At 39.5% G+C, this 15,497-nt stretch overlaps 1 protein-coding gene across 4 annotated transcripts in view; it reads right to left on the bottom strand.

Moving 5' to 3' along the window:
* Window positions 1–15,497, bottom strand: part of PRDM2 (PR/SET domain 2) — a 74,688-nt gene that overhangs the window by 12,964 nt on the left and 46,227 nt on the right. For 2 of the 4 annotated variants that reach the window (XM_074924856.1, XM_074924858.1), the window contains 2 exons: window positions 10,900–11,010; window positions 5,155–9,529 (listed from right to left, as the gene is read on the bottom strand). In XM_074924856.1, coding sequence (XP_074780957.1) covers window positions 5,155–9,529; window positions 10,900–11,010 — 4,486 coding nt within the window. Of the gene's footprint in view, window positions 1–1,738; window positions 3,206–5,154; window positions 9,530–10,899; window positions 11,011–15,392; window positions 15,431–15,497 lie in introns of those variants that run through there. The other 2 variants (XM_074924859.1, XM_074924857.1) reach the window with 2 other exon arrangements.

The raw sequence follows: 15,497 nt of genomic DNA, 5'->3' as shown, positions 1-15,497 counted from the left end.
TCCATACAATCTTCAGCATTACTGTTTTTATTAAACTGACGCTGCATCTGATCTCGCCCAGCATGTCAGTTAGTCTCTGTAAACAGGACAAGTTTAATTGTTTTCATTGCCTGTTTGGATGCGTTTCAAGAACTGTCAGCACTTCGTGGGCATCGCTACAGCTTTATTGTTGCATTCACATCATAAAGAGGCAGTTATAAAAGCCATAGAAATTCAATTATGCAGATGAGATGCAACAGGAACTATAAAAGCTGTACACTTCCTATCTGTGATCAGTCGCCTATTGAGGAATCAAACTTCTTCTTTGATGCTTAGCTCTCAATTTGGAATACAGCTGCCCATCACACAGCACTTCGCTCGAGAACTGGGGTGAACAAACGTCTGCAAGAACCGGTGTGGCAACATCCCTGGGACACAACAGGATTTAATGACAGCAGAGAAATGGTAAAGGCAACAGCAACAGGGTTTCTGCCATGATATTAAGGCATGAGAGGAGACAGACGGTTTATTTATGATCGGCTGATTGCTACTCATGGCTAAAATCCTCACAAGGTGATCAAAATACCAAGACTGCAGTAAGACCAAACACCAACTGGTGTTTCATTTATCACTACCAGCAGGAAGATGTGAAACGACTAGTTAAGGGCAAGTTTGTCACAGACTCAGTAACTTCAAAACTACAGGAGAGTTTTTACCTTTTTTTCTTATAATATACCCAAATACAACTATGGGTATGCAAAAGAAAGTGTTTTCACTTAAGGAAACATAGTAAAACCTAATCAATACTAAAAACCTTCACTGTGGCTGTCCCACCACCTGTTGCTGTAAGCTAGACTAAAAATTCACCTCTTTAATCGTGGTGCAACTATCAAACTGCAGTGTGTATTATCACCTTGCCGATGTGCCTGCAAAAACCCTCCATGAACAATGACAGGACTTCTCCATCCCTGTACCAGATCTTCCCCATCAGTTAAAATTCAAGGAAAATTTTGTTATGGAGAAGGTAACATGCTCAAGGATTGACGTATCACAGGAGAAAATAAACAGGGAGCTCCTGCCAAAGAATCTTACTCAAACAGAAGTATTAATCTGAATAGATGACTACATAAACTATTAACTACTGCTGGATTAGCAGCTAATAAGCTAAGAAATTGGCTACTGTAATACTGTTAGTCTTATATGAGGTTACATTTTTCCATCCAACTGGCACACTAATATGGACACAGCTGCTTCCATCTCCCCTGCAGGAGGCAGAACGCATTATCTTGGTGGTGGAATACAACATTCCAAAACTCTCAGAGCCAAAACTCTTTTAAGTGTATTTTAAAAATTAAACTATTTCACAAGTTTGAAGCATATAAAAATAGAACATTATATTATCAGAAAAAGTTGAAATGGTGTGTGTAATGAAAAGTTTAAATTTATTAACTGTGTCCACGATTAAAAAACAAAAATCTAAGACCAACTCTTTAAGTGTCAAACTGGTATAAATTTGTTTCTGTGATCTGGGTGTAAACAACTACAGGATGCAAGCACACTTAATTCCTTCTAGATGTACATTGTTTCATTTTTCCTGGTACATCTGGTTTCCATACAAAAGGCAAGTTTCCCACAAGCTTTTACAAACTTTACTTTATTGGTTGCAGTTATATAAAATGTGTCATGATCGTTCCATCTAGCTGGTCATTAAGTGCTTGCAACACCACTGAGACTCTAATACATCTGTGACTCACGGGAGGTACTGCATGCTGGAGGAGAAAAAGCCCTCTTCAGTTCTTACCTGTATTTACAGTATCTTCAGAGAGGCTACAATGTTCAAAAGCAATGACAACCCCACTTTTATGTCAAATTGTAATTTTTAATGTTTTCATTAGAATAGTCTTTATATCACTCTCCAATAGAAGAAACAATATAACTAACAGCAAACTTTAATACAGGAACATGCTCCAAGATTAACAACCCAAAATGAAAACAAAATGAAATTAATGTAAAATGTAAATCACATATAGTACAATTGAAGTGTCCAAAACAATTTAAATAATTTTAAATATTTTATTTTTTAAACTTGCTACAAATGCTTTATACAATATTTCAACATAAAGTCCCCATAACAGAAATGTAACAAAATGGGAATGATAGTGAAAGTGAAAGTTAAAGTGGCACAAATTCACCAAACAAGTATTAAACTACAAATTTTAAGAGGTAGATTACTTTTTAAGTCAAGAACAAAAAATAAAAGGGGTGGCTGTATAAAGAAACTAGTCACTTTCCATCAATTCTGTCATTAATCTTGAAAGCTCTATGAACACGTGACAAACGGTATTTCCATAAAAAGCTGTTACGAACAACAGACCAATTTGCTGTCTTAAGTTATTAGATAGAGGTGTACGACCTTTTAGAGTAATTATATATTTAACTTTCAAAATATACAGGTATGTAGTCCTGGTCTAGCCTTCTTATCAATAAAAAGATACACTGCATTCATTATATATATGGTATTTAGAAATTGATATCGGTATTTCATTGCTATATAAAGTTTCATTTGCATGTATAAATAGGAATTTGGAAAATCCACAAAACATCCAAATCAGGCTTTTTTCCCATCGTATGCTGGACATCTAAAAGACTCAAAGCGAGGAGAAAGGGGAAAGAAGAGGAAAAATTCTTTTGTGCTAAGTTGGCCTCTACTAATTCATTTAGACAAAAGGCTATAAGAGACTCAATACATGACAAAAATACTTTGAGTGCAGCAACATTTGTTGTCCCTGAATCTACACTGAATTATAAAATTAAGGAACCTGCTTTGCCAAGTACACAACTGACTGCCTGTGTGCCATTCATCAGAGTACAGACAAAACTGGGATCTAAGCAAACACGAGAGCAAGAGATTTGGTTTAGTTAATCCCACTATTTCTGTTGATGGTTTTGTGTGGGGTTTGTTTTGTTTTTAATAGTACCCTTCTATCTGAATCATCCTGTAGCCCAGCACATGTGTCAGGCACAAAATAAGAAAATCTATGCCTGGCACTGAATATTAGCAAGAAGCCTGCAGGGAATTTTATGATTGTGAGTCAGCTTCAGCTGGTTTCGCAAGCTTGGTGGATTTCACATCCATTGTCGTAGTGCTTATCCTAAGTTGAGCATGCAACAGCTCTACCATGTCATTAAAGGATTTTTTTGTTTGTTTTGTTTTTACAGGAGATTCCTAGAAAATAAAAGACAAAAACTGAAGATAAATGACAAAACAAACAATTTGTGAACGGAGTATGTTTACACAGAAAAACTGAAAGGTGAAAAACAAATTTGGAGACAAATATTACATGAAGCAAGTCTTGAAAAAATATTAAGATTTCCTGGGAAAAAAACCCCAAACCAACAGTGCCTACATAGAATAGAACCGAAGTTAGCCTGTGCTAACATTAGTGTATGAAGGCAAAAAAATTCTTCACACTATATACTTGATATAAAAAAAAAAGCTGACTAGACAATCTAGATTTAGGAACATTATTTCAGAAACAGAAAGCAAAAATTCTTCTAGCATAACTATTCATTAAACCAGCAAAGACTGCAAGCTGCCAAAATAAACTAACAGTATTTGAGACAGTCAAGGAAATCTTACCCCTAGGTAAATTGTTATGTACCCCAAATACTATTAAACAACTCCCATATGCACAGATTTCCAAGTACTTGGTTATTTTGCTTAAGATCAAATGATTAATTTAGATGGAAAGACATGTCATTCTGGCTTCAAATTCTACTGATCTGTTCTGGCATCATGTAAAACAGTTTCACATATAACGCTAAGAGAGCAGCTGATGAGAATTAAGTAACACAAAGATGTTTATGTCCCAGGAGAACAGGCCTGGTAGACATTTCTTGTTCTTTAAAGGCATTTTTTACACCATTAGTCTCCAAATTCCAGTAACATTTTTCTTCAACGCGTCCTAATTTGGGTATTGACTATTTTAAGCCAAATTCCCCTCTAGCACTTCAAAACAATTCTGTTATATTGAACCTTTATAAAGTACTTCCTCAAAATTTTCACCTAGGAGGTCTTCACTGAAAGACACACAAGCTGCAAACAGTTTGAATTTTGACACTTCTTGACAAATTCTGTTATGGGACACCCGTTCGGAAGGAGGCTGCCAGTTCCTCCCCCTTCTCCACTATCAATGACTTTGATTAAAAAAAAAAAAATAACACTACCTCCAGCCATAAACCTGGTGTTAATTACAGTCACACACTGCAATTACCAAAACCAAAAGAACTCTTGATTACCAGTGAGCTTTGTGAAAGTTACTGGGCAAATCAGACACCTGTTTCCAGGAGTAACAGGGCAGAAGCATGCTGGTGAAAGTTATAAACACTTTGCAAAATATCCTATTGATTTGAGAAACTACGTGGAAATGTAAGTCGGGACTCAGGCACATTGATTAAAGTTTTATTTTATTTATTGAAGTATTATCCTTTCTTGTGATTAAAATGCTTTTCAAAAAGAAATAGAACTTTAATTATAAAATTTGTTTATACTGAAACATAAGAGCACGATACTTCTAACAAATTTACATGTTCATGTAACTTTTCTTACATGTCTATTTCCCTTATATTAGGTATTTGATGATCTGACTCAGTATGCACATACATTTTTGAAGTATTTGGTCATGGTTTTTTTCTCATCTATGATACGCAGAGAATGCTTTTTATTCAAAAACCGACAACGCAAGTTATTTTAGTGAGTGAAAAATGCAGTCACTTTTAGCTCAGCAAACCTCCATAAACTATACCTAGAATGATTTCGGGCCACCATATGTGTTAGATATCAAATACAAGGTCAGTGTCTCCAATAACATTAAGTTTAATGACGTTAAGTTTATTTGCACTCAGGTACTGACATTTTTTTTTTTTTTTCCAGAGTTTTCAATTCATAATTAAAGACATTCTCTATACAAACTATGTATTATTTCATGACAACATGACAAAATGCATCAAGTATGTACATCATACCTCAGCATGACTGAGCTATTTAACCATGTTTTAGGAAATGCAACCTTTTTTTATTTTTTGAGTTTCTCATACTTAAATAAGACCAAGAAAACTGGCAAAACAGCAAGCAACGTGTTCCTGTGATGTTTCAACTTCAAATTAAATGCTTACCTGAAATCTTTTAGTTCTTGCTTTGTACTGCTTTCCTCTCTTTTGTTTTCTGCTGCCTCTGCATTTGCCGCCTGCTGTAGGCTTCGTGTAATAGGTCCTCCAATCCTCTCTCTACATTTTACAGTGAATCTGTCTGCCTTTTTCTTACTTGCCACAGCAGATTTACTTGGCAAAACAGCTTTATTATTCCTTTGTATTCTGACGTGCAACTTCCGGGAAGCTTTGCTCGAGATTCCAGAGGAACTGTTCTTAGCGACCACCTTAGTTTTTTTCCCATCAACATGGGACATTTTGGACACTCTTACAGGACTAGAGTTCCTCAGTGACGAAGATGAATTTGGCTTTTTAGATCGAATAGGAGGTACAAATTTAACGTTCTGTTTTGATTTGAAGGATGCAGAGGGAAGCTGGACTTGTGCAGGTCCTGAGGTCCGTGCCCTCGTCTTGCCCAAGTGAGGCTGCATGCTTTGCATTTTGATTTCTGCATCTGCTGTTCGCCTGCGCTGGTTGTTGCCTTTTTCACTGCTTGCAGGCAAAGGAGAACTCACACTTTTTTTTGAAGAATTCTTTTTAGAGGAGGGAGAGATGGGTTTTTTGGGACAGCTATACGACGCGTGTTTGTTCAAACTTCCAATATAAGTGAACTCTCTATTACAGTAGGGACAGATGTGAGGGTCGGACTCGGATGGATTATTTTTCAATTCTGCCTTCTGCTGGGCAGATTTCTTTTTTTGCAAGATAGCTTTCTGGACAAGTTGGTTTTTCTTTTTCAATGCACTTATTTTTAGTTTATTTGAGGACATTTTGCTAATCTCGACATTGAAATTAAGTCTTTTAGGCTGACCCATTCGTCTGAAGGCATTCTTTCCAGGGCCAGCTATAACCACCATACCATTCTTGGGCTGCACTGTCTGTTTCAGTGGAACTGGATTTTTTTTAGGTGTGTATCTCTTTTTATCACTGGCAGATGCACAGGCCAGTATGTGTTTGTGTAACTCAGGCATGTTATCAACACTCTTCCCACATTTTGTGCATCGAATGGCAGTAGTAAAAGTCTGTGGAATATTGTGGGTGGTGAAGTTTGTTGCAGTAACTCCGATACCCATAGGATTACGATGGTGATACTGAAATGGTGGTGGTTTAAAGCTTGGGTAGTGTTGATTGAGGCCCATACGAACATCTGGATCTTTAGATTTTACTCCAGAAGCCATTATTTTTATAGTAGTATAAAGCTCTTCAGAGGAATCATTTAGGTCTTCATCTTCCTCCTCTTTAGAAAGTTCCAAAGAATCTTCTGGCAGGCTCTGCATGTGCTCCACGTTCGCCTTACTGGGGTCAGTAAAATTCTGGGGTCTCAAAGTCCCACTTTCAAACTCATGATGTGTGCACTCTTTGTCTGGATGAAGATCCCGCTGATGCTGTTGCAAATTGCACAAAAAAGCAAATTCCTTTTTACAGACTGAGCAAACAAAGATATTTCCTACTCCATGAAGCAGAAAGCGATGTTCTGACAAGTCTGTTTTATCCCTAAAAAGCTGTACACAGAATTCACATTTGAAGGGCCATTCTTCAGCATGAATGGATAAATGCTTCGTTAGGTCTTTAATGGAAAGAAAAGGTGATTCACAGACATTGCACACAAAGCTTTTATTGAATGTTTCCTGCACTACTCCCGATTCACTTGAAGTATGAGGATCTTCTCTTGCCTTCTGTTGTTCATTTTCAGCTTCCTCCTGTTTGATTATTGGGAGAGTATTTTCAAGATTATCAGCAGAGGAAACAACAGACGAAACTACCGAAAGAGGGGGTGGAGATGGAGATGAAGAAGATGATGAAGAGGAGAAAGAGGAGGAAGAGGAGGAAGATGATGAGGAAGACAGTGTCGGAGGACCAGGTGAAGCAGCAGAAATAAGAGGCTCAACAGAAGGAACAGGAGATGGAGAAGGAGAAACTGTAGGTGAAAGAACTGGCAATGGGGACTGGGTAGTAGTGTTAGAAAGGGGCGATGGACAAGAAGAAGTGTTAGTGGCACTGGCAGAGACATCGGGAATTGGTAACGGCACCGTTGGAAGAAGGGGAGGAGGGGACGTAGCAACTGTTAACACAGGCGGGCAGGGCGGGGGGGAAGGAGGATTGGTTGGTGTCAGCAAAGGAGGCAGCTGGCACATGGAAGGTACAGCAGATGCCTGTGGCACAGGCGAAACGGAGGAACTGAGGGGCTGAGTGTCAACAGAGGACGATGCAGACAGGCTGGGATCCGTGTCAGGCTCTGCCTGAGGCTCCAGGGATTTGCTTGGGCTCGTGCTCCTGTTCACACCGAGCGTGCTGTCTGCGGCCACATCCGTCCCATTATACTCATTCAGCAGAACCTTCTGTAACATGCAAGTGGTTGGTTTCTTCTTTTTAACACCACTACAGGTTGGCTGTATAGAATTTTCTTTACATTCCCTCATTTCAGCTTCGCTGCAAGGCTTCTTATGCACACTTAAATCTAAAACAGACTCCCAGGGAACCTGATTCTTATTTTTGACATCAGACCTTTGTTTCACACCACTGGATAAATCCAGTGGCTGCTGGTTGCACACATTGCCAAAAGTTGGAGCTGCTGTCCAGTCTTTTGATATTTTATAGTCTTCAAAGCAAAGAGGGCTCAAAGTCTCTTTTTCCTCCCTTCCAGTCAAGCTCCAAGCAGGTGAGTTGCTGTGGCTTTCTAACTTTGGCATTTTTGAGCACCGAATATTATCATTCCACACAGTTTTTCCCTCACCTGATTTGACAAAGTCTCGAAGTACTGGACTGTGCTGTGGAGAACTGGGAGGTGAGCTGGTCCTTCTTTTAAATCTACTGGATACTGGAGGCAAAATAGGCGAGGATGTAACAGAAGGTCCTAGTTTAGGGATTTCACTTGACGGAGTTATCTTCTTACTGTCCTGGGTCTGAAGAAGCTGTTTTAATTTTGATGATAAATAAACACCTTTTTCTTTATGAAAAGGTAAGCTTTCTGTTGAAATGCTAAGAGGGAGATTTATAGAACTAGTAGGAGTTATAGGTTCTGGGTCTACTTCAGTTTTTATTTTTGGTACAAGAGGAGGGCTGGCAGTTCTCCTCTTTTTGGATTCATTGCTCCCACTGCTAGAGGGCTCCTTAGGAGGTTCATTCACATGTGTCTGTGTAACCTTTAAATTTGGGGAAATTTCCACCGTGACTGGACTGATTATACAATTTAGTCCATACAAGTCTGCAGAGTTGGACTCCATCTGAATCACATCACAATTGCTAGTGCTGCTGTTGGACTGAATTTTACCATCAATGTAATAATTTAAATTTTCAGAGATATTGCTGGAAATATCCATAATATAGACATCATCTACTTCACCCTCCTCTTCTATTTCTGTACTTGCTATATATACACTCTGGACCGGTGGGGCCTGCTCTGTCTGAAGCGGTGGCTCTTCAGTGAAGAATCCTTTTCTTCTGACACCTTTGGGAATAAGATGACGCTCGTGAACCCTACGCTGATGCCTCCGCATGTTGGTGTGGGTTCCAAAAACCTTTTTGCAGTATTTACATGGATGCAATTCTTTGGGCTCCTTATTTTCCTCAGCAAAAGCAGAGTTTGACATTTCCTGGGGAACTTTCTCAGAATCCAAGACAACAGAGTCTTGCACAAGACTGGAAACATTCAGGTCATCTTTAAGACCATCATCCACAATTACTTGGTTATCAGCAACATTATCCAAGTGTTGTGATGACGTTAGTGTTAAGAACGGTTTCCTTTTTGGCCCTGCCTCATGGCGTCGCTCGTGTCTTCGCCTGTTAATTTGAGTACCAAAGGCTTTCCCACAATACCGACACTTGAAAGCGTGGTTAACAGTAGATATATGGATGTGCATGTGGCGTTCGAGTCCTTGCTTTGTTGTAAACTTCCTCTCACAATGCTGACAGGGAAACATGAATGTTTCCGGAACATCACCATTTGATTCACCTCTCACTTTCGGAATTTTCACCACAAGTTTTTTCTTTGGAGAGCTTTCTGGAGATTCTTCTGAGGTACTCTTTTGCTCTTCCATAAAGTCTAACTTTTCTTCACATATCAAAGGCATTTCAGCATTTTCTTTAGGCATATTGATATCTTCTATCTCCTCTTCATCTTCCTCTTCCTCATCATCCTCCTCCTCATCATCATCTAAATCATCTGATGCACAGTTTATTGCTTCTCCTTGTTTGTCTTCAGTCACCATTTGTGGTTCACTGGCAGGGCTGGGGATCATCAGCTTTGGAAGTACATCTTGATTTACCATTTCCTGAATCACAGCTGTTTGTTCCAGGGACAGCACAGCAGAAACAGAAGGCGTTTCATCTTCCTCTTTATGACCTGATACACAAGTATGAAAAGAAAAGCATGAGAGATTTTTATTAAACACTTCAAAGTACGCTACACCTTTCTTCTACCTCTTCCTCTAACACAACATATCCAACATTTATGACCCAACACAACACCACTACTGCTCGCTGTTGTGATTCAGCGTAAAACTGTATTCAGAAATTTCCTTTCCGGAACTTCAGCAAAATGTAGGCAAGTGCCTGTACTTAAAGAATCTCTGGATTGAACTCTGTGGAAAAGAAACCCAAAACAGCCTAAAGAGTACAAGAACATTTCAAGGTAGAATTCAGAATATTTCAAGAAACCTCCAAGAAACTTTCACTGATATTTCTTACAGCAAGTGTCAGGAAAGTACTGCAATACATAAAGTATATAGGAAACCTGTCAAGCAGATTTCGGATTTTGAGCATCTTCTCCAAATTATTAACAATAAAACAGTCTAGATTTGTAGTATCATGAATAGTTAGCATGGTACTTTCCTTACTTTATATCAGATTTTCTATTAGCCATTGCTGAATGGCTATTTCCCACACTTCTGGATCAGAGCCTGCATGCATCTTGTTTATTGTTGTGGTTGGATTCTTTACTCACACCTCTGCATGCTGGTCTGGCCTATCTGCAGGCAGATAGATTCATTGCTGAAGAAAATAACTTTGCTGCCAATTCACACAGTGTTGCATAAGTGGTTACATGTAGAGAGCAAGAAGCTTCTCTCCGTTCCCCAGCTGGGGCATAAGACACCTGGAACAGTGGTGCACGTGTTGTGCAAGCAGAAGGGACAAGGGAGTGAAGGAATGGGAAAGTTATGGGTCAAAAGAAGGTCAAGAAAAGAAGCTTGAAAGAAATCAGTACGCACACTGAGCTTTAAACATCGGTCACATGGCACTGGCAATTTTTACATTCTTGCAGAACAGACAAAAAACTATACATTAAAAGTATTTCTCAGGCATTTTTACAAATATACTGTGTGAAAAAAGCCGAGCCAATTCATAAACAACCTTTGTGGATAATCTTTAGAACAAACAGCATGCTTAGTGAGTTGGTACATTAATACTGTATTTTTTTTCCCCTTGACACTGACTTCTGTTAAATAGCAATAAATAATGACCGTACAACTAAGCTTCAAAGACATTATTTTAGAACAAGGACTTTGCTCTTCTAAGAAGTTTAGATTTATGTTTAAATTTTACAGTACATTAGCTCTTCCTGTTGTCAGAGTTGCATATTTAATGACATACTTCTGATATCCTAGTTCCTTACTAATAAGAAAGTTTGGGCAAACAATATTAACACGTTCATTTTGCTACACCCTTGATTCAAAAAGAGTTGGAAGGAAAAAAATAAGATACTTGAGAACTCACCCTCTTTAGAATCCCTCATATCTGCAGAAGTAGAATCCAAATCAGGCTTTTTCTGTTTTGTATCCGCTGCCTTCTTTCCCTTGTTTTTACCTTCCTGAGTCTTTTTCTTTCCTGGGGAGAAAAAACCCCAACATTATTATTCCTGTCCAACAATTTTTGTTTTTCATATTTGAGTGGCAGAATTAAAACACCCAGTTTTGGAATATAACAATTCTATACAAACCCAATTTTTCCAAGGAAAACAAATGACAGATCATTAAACAGGACAGCATTCAGATAAAGCAGTAAGTCTCTAGAGCCAGGAAGAAATCAAAAGTAAAGATGCTCCATGCCCCAGTGAGCGCAGTGACGAGTGCCGTTCCTCAGAGACTGGTGCTGGGACCAGAATTATTTAACATCTTTGTTGGTGACATGGACAGTGGGACTGAGCACACCCACAGCAAGTTTGCAGGTGACACTGAGCTGGTGGTGCTGCCGACACGCTGGAGGGAAGGGATGTGCCATCCAGAGGGACCTGGACAGCCTGGAGAAGTGGGTCCATGTGAACTTCATGAGGTTCAACAAGGCCAAGTGCAAGGTCCTGCCCATGGGTCAGGGCAACCCCCGGTACCAATACAGGCTGGGGGAGGAAGGGACTGAGAGCAGCCCTGAGGAGAAGGACTTGGGGTGTTGGTGGATGAAAAGCTGGACATGAGCCATGTGTGCTCGCAGCCAGAAAGCCAACCCTGTCCTGGGCTGCACCCAGAGCAGTGTGGGCAGCAGGGCAAGAGGGGGGATTCTCCCCCTCTGCTGCGCTCTCATGAGACCCCCCTGCAGTGCTGGGTCCAGCTCTGGGGGCACCAACAGCAGAAGGACACGGACCTGCTGGAGCGGGGCCAGAGGAGGCCACGAAGATGCTCGGGGGGCCGGAGCACCCCCCTGTGAGGACAGGCTGAGAGAGTTGGGGGGTTCAGCTGGAGAAGAGAAGGCTCCGGGGAGACCGTAGAGCGGCCCCCCAGGGCTGAAAGGGGCTGCGGGAAAGGGGAGAGGGACTCGTTATCAGGGGTGTGGGGATAGGATTGAGAGGTAACAGTTTTAAACTGACAGAGGGGAGATTTAGAGTAGATAAAAGGAAGAAATGCTTCCCTGTGAGGGTGGCGAGACTCTGGCACAGGCTGCCCAGAGAAGCTGTGGCTGCCCCCTCCCTGGAAGGGGTCAAGGCCAGGTTGGACGGGGCTTTGGGCAACCTGGGCTAGTGGCAGGTGTTGGGCATGGGTATTGGTCCAGATGATCTTTAAGGTCCCTTCCAACCCAAACCATTCTAGGATTCTGTGATAATGGAGTTTCTAAAAACCCAAGACTCCAAAATACTTTACACACTTTCAAAGCAAGAAGAGAATATCACGGAAAGGTAGTGTCCAGCGTTAACCAGCCCGCATCATACAGCTACCCAATGCCTTCATATGGCTGTTAAATTACCGTACCTCATACAAGTATATAGCAAATATGAAATTTCTTCATGTATTATTAATCCTCAATATTAATTGGAAGCCCTTATGAAGTAGAAACCCACAGAGGTTTCTCTACTTGTATGAACATTCTGAATAATGACTTAAAAAGAGTTATAATAAAAGCAATGAAGTAATAACCATATTATGAGAAGACTAAAACCAGCACGATCTTGACCAACAAGGCAAAAACAGTAAAACCAAATTAGATGGAACTGGGTAACAGTAAAATACAAAGGTATTTCATTGCATCCGCTGACACAAACAAGTTTGCTAATGCTTTCAAATGTTAGCAAAACTAAGAAGCATGTGTTAGTTGCACAGATGATGAACACAATGGAGATTAGGGCAAAATGTCATTATGCAAAGACCCAATGAGCGATGCAAGATGTAAAGACATTGAAAACTTTATTTACCAATGTACTACAAAGTTATACTGCTATTTTTTTCCATAATCCTCAAGATTCAGTTCTATAGTATATGGAAACTATGGTAAGGACTGTGTAATAAGAAACAAAACTTCAAGGTCTTCCAATTCAATCCACTGCAGACCATATTCTCCATACAGAAAGGTTATTGTACATACAACACTGTGTTTGAGACACCACTCTCCTCTGAAACTTCACACTTCTACACATCACCTCTCAGGAATGAGAATTGTCCAGAATCAGCAATCCAAATTCCTGTTTTGCCCCCTCCAACACACAAAATGCTACTTTTTAATACACTGATCCTTCCCTCTAATCAGAAGTGTGCGTCATAGCCCTAAATCCATTTCTTATTTAGAAGCACATTCTTCCAACTCACAATCTTGTCAACGAGTTCCTCCTTTTTTTTTTTTCCTCAAAAATATTTTTCACATCTTGAGCCAAGAAACTGAAATGCCTTTTAAAAAAATATTCTTTTATTCAAACTGAAAATTTCCAAGTATGCACCCCCCCAGTAGAACAGACGAGAGACAGGTCAGCTTTAAAAGGAAATGCTTGGTTTTATTTGAACATTCTATTCTATCTAAATAATTATCTCTATTTCCTCTCAAGGAGCTCAGATATCACAGGCTCTCTCCAAATTCTGGTGTGTTTCAGTCTCATGTATGTAATTATCCTTTTTTTCATTTTCTTACTCGCATTTAACAGTTTTTAGTCTGAGAAACTGGTAACAGAATTCATTCTCAGAATGAATTTTTGTCACCTTTGGAAAATACACATGCACTCTTGCTAAAGTGAACCAGCAATTCTCTCATAACATCCTCACATATTGTAGCAATACTTGTGCTAAACCTGTGTCTAAACCTGCCACAATGAACGAACACTGGTTTATTTGACAATACAAGATTCGGTTCTATTTTATACCAAACACCTGCACATTGATCCAAGGTTTAGTATATATTTTAGCGTTCTCAGGCATAAGGGGTTTAAGCACATCTTCACCTGACAGGCTACCGAATGTCCAGTTTGAACGTAATTTTTATTATCAGCACCTCTAGTGTTTGTAATTACAACTGGTAGTACCAACATCTGAGTACCAAGGATTTCAAATAAGTTTCCACAAATATTTGCCAATCTTCCTGAAATTGTTCTTGAAATGGACAGCCACACAATCAAACAGTTCTTTTTCTAGGTAAACGTCTAAATGTACGTTCCTAGGGAATCAAACATGCATCACCACACATCTTAGGAGCGACTTAACAAAACATGTTTAATTGCTAGTACCCTGCAAGAGCTATCAACTCTTCTGCAGACCACTATCGTTTAAAGACCAACATCGGTATCTTGACTTAAATGACTGAATTCTAGATTCATCTCTCATCTCTACAGGTGAGACTGGAAACAAGCAGAAGACTGGGCCACAGGCCCCTCTCATCTAAGCCAGACTTCGCCACACTTAGAGACAATCTCTTACTAGATGCTGCAGCGTATGAAGTCACTGGGCAATTCTACATCTAATTCTACAGCAGCACTGAATTTCAGCATAATGACAAGTTACTGTAAAAGCCTCCAAAGACCCAATTAATTCTTTCTTGTAACAAGATCAGAAATACATTGAGCTCTCTAAAGTGTGAAGTATGTAAAAGCAACAACAAAAACCACTCAGAAATGCTAAAGCCTGTATAGGTGTTTCAAAGTGTCGTCTGAGAAATCACTAGAATAGCAGGATTTGTAGGCAAAATTGAGTTTCTGAAGTCAAATACTTCTTTATGCTATTGATGGAAAGAAGATAATTTGCAAGTTCTCCTTGGGAAAAAAAAAAAAAAAAAAACAAACAACAAAAAAAAGGCAACCTGCTCACTGATATAGCTGGAAATGTTTCAATTTCTTGGCCTTTAAGTATAAATGCCTTTGAAGAGAAGATTCACCTAGCACTTACTTTCCCTTACTCAGAATAGTGAGCAGAACTGCTTGCATACATACATCATTTTAGGTGTGTCAGATCAATTTCTGACACATATCAAGTGAGACACCAACCAATTTCTGATGATTTCCTTGTACCAGCTTTAGTCTGTTAATTTTCTAGGTTGCAGCTTTCTTCGTAAAGGTTAAAAGAATCCACTATACTGAAGCATGGCAATTTGACTGTCCTAGATGCATCCATTCCATGGCCCTGAATGTTCAACAGCAGATGCTCAGGAAGAGAATTTAAGAATAGAATAACAGTAAAGTGATACTTCATCGGTATGCTCTCCCAGCTTTCACGTTTCTAGAGTTCAGGAACTTCTGAAGATATTTAATAGCTTTTGATAGACTTTCCTCCATTAGTTCTCAAAGTGCTTTTAAAGCCTTGTAAACCTGAAAGATTTGCATCATTTTCTTCCTACAGATTTTCAATGAAAAATGCAACCTACTATTCCAATAAAAGGGATATCAATGAGTAGTAGCTCAAGGTCTGTCCCTTAGTTTTCTTACAGTGTAAGATTCTGAGAACTAACAGCAGCCTGCAGGAAGGGGAAAATGCCTCAGAAAACAGAACCTGGTGGAAGCCTGAGTATAAGTACACACGTGCACTTACCATCAGGTTCCTGAAGGGTCCTACATGGCTGCTACTGCCAGCTGGATCCTCCACTTCGTCTAAACAAGAAAGATACAGGAATGAAACACAGGGAAAGTGAAATGG

The sequence above is a fragment of the Athene noctua genome, chromosome 22, assembly GCF_965140245.1.
Source record: "Athene noctua chromosome 22, bAthNoc1.hap1.1, whole genome shotgun sequence".
Taxonomy (NCBI): Eukaryota; Metazoa; Chordata; class Aves; order Strigiformes; family Strigidae; genus Athene; species Athene noctua.
Note: the sequence above shows the minus strand (reverse complement) of the source record. Positions and strands in the feature narration are given on the sequence as shown.